The sequence below is a fragment of the Oreochromis aureus genome, linkage group 3 (genome assembly GCF_013358895.1).
Source record: "Oreochromis aureus strain Israel breed Guangdong linkage group 3, ZZ_aureus, whole genome shotgun sequence".
Taxonomy (NCBI): domain Eukaryota; kingdom Metazoa; phylum Chordata; class Actinopteri; order Cichliformes; family Cichlidae; genus Oreochromis; species Oreochromis aureus.
The window spans coordinates 4,296,138-4,304,138 of record NC_052944.1 but is presented as its reverse complement, the minus strand read 5'-3'; the positions used below and the strand labels follow the sequence as shown (position 1 = coordinate 4,304,138).

Genomic DNA, 8,001 nt, shown 5'->3' with positions numbered 1-8,001 from the left:
TTATAGGCCATCAATTAGGCCTGACCCAGCTGATATTAATCTGCACTAAGTGACAGGATTACTTTCTAATTACTGACAGATTTCAGCTGATGTCATCACTTGCCGTGTGTTCTCCCTTTCTTCATGTGTTCGGTACTTTTTCCCTGCATCTTTTCTTATTGTTACACATTACACATCGATGGTTTGATTTCTTTAGATATATGGCATAACTGCTGCATCTATTTCATGCATGACATACGCATTTAGTCCAAAATGTGTTTATAGAAAGATTATTTGACTTTGAATTCACTTTATCACAATTCCAAGGCTGCTCAGCACCTAAGAAGCCACTGCTTTAAAGTGAAAAGCCAGGCTAAAGTTTCCAACTTCCCCCAACAATCTTACTTTTTGGAGAACTCCCCAGTAAACTGATGGAACAAAAATATACCTGTTTGGCCATAAAGACTGAAATATACAAACTTGAAGCCTAAGAGGTGTTATAAATAAATCATCTAAATATCAAAATCCAGTTGCGATATTCCTTTGAACCTCCTCTGTTAATGAGGAGGTTCAAAAGAATTCTGAGGTTGTTATCATCACGGCCTCATCCAATCAGAATGCAAAATAAAACAGCCATCAGGTTGGGTTTTTTTTTAGGTTTGTGACCTTTTCAAAGTGGACAGACAACAATAAAGAGACAGGAGATAACAGCAGGGAACTTTTCATTTAGCAGCTTGACACAGAGAATACAAGAATATCATTTCATTTATTCATTTTCCATCTTTTGGAGCTGCAATGTGCTGGTGTACAGACGAGCTGTGTATCAGAGATGGGCTTTTAACCAGAACACATTACAGTTTCCAACAGCATTGCTTTCTGGTGAAAGAGTCCAGGTGCTGAACTGGCAGGATAAAGTTACAACATTTGATTTGTTGTGTCCAGTGTCCCGACTTTTTTGGAAACAGGTTTAGAAATAATGAAAGAATACATTCACGTCTTGGCCTCTCTGCAATGCAATGTACTGTTAAAATGCAGTCACAGTAGATACAAAGTAAACTATCAGTTCTAAAGTTTTACATGTTAGGACATAATAATAAATAATATGGTCTTCAGCAAGTCTTCAGATGATGTACATACAACCTCAGGTGAACAACAAAATCTGACATGTTACATCGTGTAATGATTTATTTAACAAAATGAAGCCAACACACAGAAGCAGTGTGTAAAAAACAGTTTACATAGTTCAAAGCTGTGTAATAGAAGATATTATATTCTACTTTATTATAACAGAATATTATTTTTTGCGGCTCTGTGAGTTTGTGCATTACATTGTCTGTTTTTAGAATCTGTTATTGTATATAGAATAAACCTTTATGACCATTGTGAAGACATTTCCTGAGGTATATACAAGAATATGCAAGATGTGTTGGTGTGGAGAAACCACAGACTTCTCTGTGGTGTCTTAGTATTGTGCAAGCATGATACTTCCGTTGGTGTTTGGTGAAAGAGTCTCTCTGGCTGCTTTGTGCTGTGCTGTGCTGTAGGTTTGATTTTAAACTAAAATAATGCCAGTGAGTTAAGAACCTTTTGGAAGGACCCTCATTTAAAGAACACCTTATAAATGAGACCTTAAAGGTTGAGTAGCAATATAGAGAAAAGCAAAAGTCATTTCACAGTCTGCTTGTAGTTCATCAAATGTGATGGAAAGAGCACAAAGGAGAAAAACAGCACTCGTGCTGGTGATGATGTTGGTGTGAACATATACCAAAGACAGACAGATACAGACACTGAAGAAAACATGCCCCAGAGTGCAGCTTTCAGGATGGCAGTGACCCGTGGAGCTAAGTGGGACTAACTGTTGTGAGCACTCAGCTATCTCTGCCCTGAACTCAGATTGTACAGGGGGAACATCTTTTGAACAGTGCCTATCACAACGTTCTTCCTGAAGGTATCTGTGGTGAAATAATATGCAATGGGGTTAAGCACTGTGTTTAGACAAGCCACCACCAGGCTGTAGCGGTATGCAGCCAACATGGGCTGCATACCATTACAAGTTCTAGAGGTTATAGCGTCTCTGTGCAGGGAGAGGACAACTAGGGTAGCATGGTATGGAGAGAAACTGATTAGGAAAATAAGCAGGCTTGTAGCGATCATCCTCCGGATCTTTCTGCTGTCCACCAGATTTGTCTGAGCCACAGGGCTTTTTTGAACAGTATGAACCAATATCCAGGAGCATATTAGCATAATTGCTAAAGGGAGCCCAAACCCCAGCAATAAAGTGGAAAAAACTACTGCTGGTTGTGTGGCATAAACCGGTGGGTTATCAAAACAATTTTTAGTAACATTTAAAGAAACATTTTCACGCTTGAGGATGTAGATTGGCAGACTTGGACCAAAGGACAGTATCCAGACTGCAAGACAAACCAACCGTGACTTCTGTCTTGCTCTCTGAATTCTTGAAGACATAGGAAAGCTGACAGCGATGCAGCGGTCAAAGCAAATACAAGCAAGGAATAAGATGCTCCCGTACATGTTGGCCTTCAGGATCAAGCCAAGGCAATCGCACAACACCGGAGGAATGCCTTTTAATCCAAGGTGGTAGCAGATTCTCACTGGCAATGTGAGGATGAGTAAAAAGTCCGCCATGGTCAGGTTGGTCATGTAGACAACTGTTGGGGATCTGGATTTGATTTGACAAAAAAAAAATACCAGAGCTATAACATTCAAAGTAAGACCCACGATGAAGATGAAGGAGTACAAGCACACGTGGATGATGTCGAAGTGGCTCGTACTGTCATTGGTGCAGGCAGTGGTGTTGCTGATGGACATCGTGAGCTGTGAGGAAGCAGAAAGAATAATGCATGAAAAAACAGGTTTAAGTATCAAAGAACAGTTCATGTTTGGTTGTCAGTCAAATGACTGTAATTTATGTCATGTCAACATTAAGCTTCTTTGATTACTACGGCAGCATGTTTTCTCAATTTGTAATTAACAGCAAGACTAAACTGCTCATAAAAATTAAAGTGACCTAAATTGAAAAAGACACCAACAAAAAACAGCAGTTTCATTTACAAAGCACCAAATCAGCACAGTCACCTCAAGGTGCTTTTTATTGTAAGCTAACCCTACAGTAATACAGAGAAAACAGAGAAAAGAAAAGTTCATCAGCAGAATAAAGAACTGTAGACAGTACCCATGGCGCCAAGTTTTATTTACAATATTCTGATTGTTCAAATAGCTGTTTTAAAAATAATGTGTGCCCCAGTCTCCAATGGGACAAACTCCGCTCGCTGTAATGGGCCCAGCAAAAGAAGTGTGTTTACAAACTAATATCTCAACTGGAAAACAGTCAAAGAAGCACATGCTGATCAGAACCATAAGTGAAGCAGCTGAAACAATTATGGAAGTAGAGGAAGAGGAAGTAGCATACGTGTTTCTGAACAGCTCAGTAAAAACTGCTAAAGAAGTTAAAGAAAGAGATGACCCTGCACAGGAAAGACAGTGTCATTGAGGATGTTGTTGCATTGGCCAGCCTACAAGAACAACGTGCAGCTCTGCAGCTGAGTTTCAAACCTCGACAAAAGAGTTATAGGAAGAAATGACAAGACTAACAGAACGAATCCCAAGAACTCATTCAGGGTTACCTGTTCTAAGGCACCAACACCTGCTGCACCACCAACACAGCTCGCTGAAGTGACCACCAACACAGCTCGCTTTCCTGCAGCTTTTAGATTGACTTGTTCCAACACACCTGAATCAATGAATCTTGTTATCAAAAAGACAAACTGTCATGACTGCTGAAGAGGTCATCAACCATTTGATTCTGTGTTCAAATCTAAAAACTGGACTCGAGGAAAACGAATCAATTCAGAATTAGTGTAAAAAGACAAACTGTCAGACTCCAACCTGATTCATCAAATCGAAACTGGTCTTAAACGAATCACAGCGAAGCTGAAATGACTAAAGTCGTCGTCAGAGCCAACAGCCCAGGCCTAAGCCTTTGCAACATGTTAGAGATTAAAACAGACCTCACCCTCGCACAGGTTCATACCACACTGAAGGGGCACCACAAGGACGATTGATCTCTATCACTGGCTGATAAATATCAGCCAAGGAAGCACCACCAAACCTATTTGCCGAGTGGGCTGAAATCACAGTCAGGTTACCCACAGAAGAGGCTCCGCAGTCACAGCTTCTGGTACCAGTGTTAGTAGCTCAGGAAGACTGGGTGGCAGAGGAGCCAATCATTGGCTTCAATGTGATTGAACACATGTTAGAGAAAAGAATAGAGCCACCTCGTGCTGTGAAGGAGGATGTTAGCACAGTATTCTCTATTGACTGTGAGAAAGCTGAAGTCTTTTTAAAGGTGAGTTTGTTATGAGCAACCCAGGCAGCCGATCACACGGACACGTTTAGCTACAGTGTAGATGATTTATCCACAGTGACAGAGTAACAATAAGAGTTCTGGGATCGCAGGGATAACTGGCGGAGGACTCCGAACGGTCTATGGGAAGGAAAGAGAGCAGAGATTAGTGAGTGGACATGGAGAGAGGAAGACGAGGATGAGGTAACAGAGTTGGAGAGCTAATTTGTCACAAGTCTAGTAGCAGGCTCGGGCAGAGGTGGTGAGGAGCTGGGGCGAGAAGAGTGCATGCTGGTGGTGGCACAGGCAGACAGGGTGACCAACATCCAGAAAGAGAGAAACTCTGAGGAAGCGAGGCAGGCTGGAGGAAGGGAGACAGGCAAAAAAAGGTCTTCAAAAGCATTTGGTAGGTCGTAGGTTTGGACACGGAAGATGAGCTCCACTTCCAGAATGCCAGGATATCCTGTTCGAGCCCAGCCCTTACCTGCAGATGCCATTTACATCCAGGCACCTGGTCTTATATCCCAGTCACTAACACCACAGAGATGGCACTGCCTCCAAGAACTGCCCTGGGGCAAACTCAGATGGTCCGAACTATGTACCCAGCTAATGCAAAGTCAGTGGAAATAAAACATTTAACAATAAGAACAACTGTGGAAAAAACATCTGCATCACCAGCTGGACAAATGGGAGAACAGGGAAAAAGCAAGCAGCAACAATGAAAGGGTATGGGACCCTCCAGTTCCCCTTCTCCAGCACAGCAGCAGAAGGTAAGACAGCTATTGAGGGAGGAGAGTAACATGTTTGCACCCAGTGGTTTTCCTCACAGCACCTCCTTCTCAAAACTCCACCTCTCCTCTCCTGCCTGCTCACCCTCTCAGCCTCTCTGCGTGACTCCGAGGAATTCAGACTCGATGTATTCCTCTCATTTGAGCAAATTATGGTTATGGAGATTACTCAAAAATGATGCATGGACTAATTCTCCTGTCTTCCTTCCCCCAGACCATATCTGTTCCTCGATCCACTGGCTTCCCTTTAACCCTCACCACCATATGGCCCAAGTGTGTGTGCGTTTAATTGAGAACATGCAACTCAGTTCTGCTCTCTTCCCTGTTCTCGTTTAGGCCTTCACTTGCACTGAGTCTGTCTGCCTCCAGTTTAACCGTTCATAACAGAACAGCACATCATGCTACGTGTATGCGCAGGAAATAAAACTCTGGAGTCTGTCAAAGCTGTGTCCAGAGGCTGCAACAGTGGAAAAATAATCCCCCTAATCTGCTAATCTGTAAGAGCTGTAATCAAAAGGCGTTGTAGCTCCGACAGTACATACACAGTATAAACTTATTGCTTCACTAACACGCTGTAGCCTTCGGCAGAGTTATCAGGAAAGATAAAGACATGCACCATTTAAGAGAAAAAATGTAAAACAGTCTATCACATATGTTGCCATGCATATCCCCCAACCTACTCACATATGTATTTGAGAAAAGAAATTAATGGACATGATGAAAAATTAGTCTTATGTAGAGTCTTTTGCTACAAGATCCCAAATCCACCATAAGAGGCGACTGTAGAGAACGTAAAAGTACTAGAATACTCTGATGTAAGTCACGTGGCTCCCTAATATTTGTGGCATCATCTGTCATCTGTGTCACAACATTTGTGTTTAGCAACATGCTCAAAAGTGTGGTGTCAGAAATCTTCCAGTCTCTGAAACCTTCCCTTGGACGGGAACATCTTCTAATGTTACCTTTTATAATTACACATCATACAAGGTTTACAGCTCTTTAATTGTAACATTTCCATTTGGTTATAACAAATAGCTGAAAAGTCATTGGCACCTGGAAGGTGTTAGCTGAGTGCAGCGTCTTGTAAATGAGAGTGTTCACCAACACACTGTCAGGTTATCTGTTAGACTGGCTGCAGAAAATTAGCTGCAGAAAATTCCACGTTTGGCTGCATGTTGTGTGGAGCTGAGAAAAGACACAAAAGCTGCACTTTACTTTACTTTACTTTACTTTACTTTACTTTACTGGGTTTTTTGACAGTTTGTCAAACATTTCACACTATGAACACGTCTCTGGAGAGACCGCAGAGGTAAAACAGTATCTCTGTTTCTAAACATTATTTGTGTGTGTTTGAAACAACATGAAATAGTCAAAGCATTTTCAAACCAGTGTTTCATTCAGTTTCATGTCATTCACACAGGTCAAGACATAAGAAGATACACAAAAGACATTCCCCACAATTTTAGTATAGTATTAGTATAAAATAGTGTTTATGGGTCATTTGTAAATGAGCTGATAGTGTGAGTTTTACCTGTTTGATGATCAAATTTGTAACGATCCAGTAGCAGCAGAAGAAGAGCACTTCTGTGGTGAGCTGATATCTTTGCCACATTCTCACACAGCTTCCTGTCCTGACATCGGTCAGCTTCCCTCTGCTCAGTTTTCACACGTGTGTGTGGTAGGAATACTTTCTTTACATTTTCTGTGCATGTTATGGAAATGTATCCCACACAGTCTTTGTAGTCTGCTCTCATATTGTTATTCTTTGTGTAAATGTAATGAAAATTACTTATGTTACAAATGTTATTGCGTCATTTCCAAGCAGATCTAAAAATCATGGTATTAAAATAAAAATGACTATTTTCCAAATTTCAAAGTGAGAAAAGAGACGAGGCTCATTGTCTTCTTTTAAGTTTTAGTTATTATTGACTGACTTACATGAATAATGCTGAACTTGATTTACTTCTAACTTGATGTTAAATTTACATCATATTTATATCTTAGAAGAGAGGGCCCTCTAGAGGCGAGTAAATCACCCAGGTTCTGCTCATCTGGATGTTGGAGGAAACATCAGTGGAACATTTCTTCAGTCACAGCTGACAGGATGTTACCCCAACCTTCCCCAAACCCCATCTAACAATCAGCTTTGTTGGAGTTTGGTACCTGGATGATTGAGCTTGCATCAAGACATTACACTGATCTGTACGGTGACCCTGAGAGGTCAAGTGGACTGCAACTTAAGAAAACAACAGCAAATAGAAAAAAGCTGCAGAAGCCCACAAAACACAACAGAAATAGAAAAAATATAAAACGAGCCCCAAAACTACAGGAAAAAGTGACAAAAGAAAACTGAAGTGTTTCTGGGGAACCAAAAACGTGACGGAACAGTGACAGAAGTGAGGAGCTAACAGGAAACAGCTTACATCAAACATGTATGTACACGATTACATGAATCATGTTCATTGTCCCTCACTGCACTAATGAAGCCTCTGCTACTCTGAATGTGTCTCACTAGTGTAGTGCTATAGCACCTGTAGAGCACACATGGGTTGGCTGTGAGTGGGTAGAGTGGAGTTAATCAGACACTGGTGTGCAGAGCTGGGACATTTGTTTTCTTACACAGGAGCTCAGCTTGGATCTACTGAAGCCTGTTAGTTGCTGTCAAAATGCAGAACAGCATGACAAAAATAAAAACACCAACACTGCATTTAGCCAGTGACTGTAAGCAGTTACCCTCAGCATTGTCTGGACTGGTCAGGTGGACGTGGATTTAGGACCTGTAAGCAGAGAGAACCAGACGAAGTAAAGAAAGACAAAAAGGTAAAGACACGGGAGCGATGAGTTACTTATCAAAGGGAATTGAACAGAGAG

General features: G+C 41.4%; 1 protein-coding gene across 3 annotated transcripts; it reads right to left on the bottom strand.

Annotated features, from left to right (window-relative positions):
* Positions 1-684: 684 nt before the first annotated feature.
* LOC116327807 (lysophosphatidic acid receptor 6) lies at positions 685-6,779 on the bottom strand. Of its 3 annotated transcripts, XM_039609192.1 has the most exons (3): positions 6,662-6,759; positions 6,184-6,315; positions 685-2,814 (listed from the first exon to the last, which is right to left on the bottom strand). In XM_039609192.1, exon 3 carries the CDS (start codon positions 2,806-2,808, stop codon positions 1,852-1,854), a length of 957 nt encoding a protein of 318 aa, XP_039465126.1. In that variant the 5' UTR covers positions 2,809-2,814; positions 6,184-6,315; positions 6,662-6,759; the 3' UTR covers positions 685-1,851. The 3 variants fall into 3 exon arrangements, with proteins under 3 accessions (XP_039465126.1, XP_031605326.2, XP_039465127.1); XM_031749466.2 differs by lacking the exon at positions 6,184-6,315 and having other exon boundaries at positions 6,662-6,779; XM_039609193.1 differs by lacking the exons at positions 6,184-6,315; positions 6,662-6,759 and adding an exon at positions 5,815-5,836.
* Between the last annotated feature and the right edge of the window lie 1,222 nt (positions 6,780-8,001).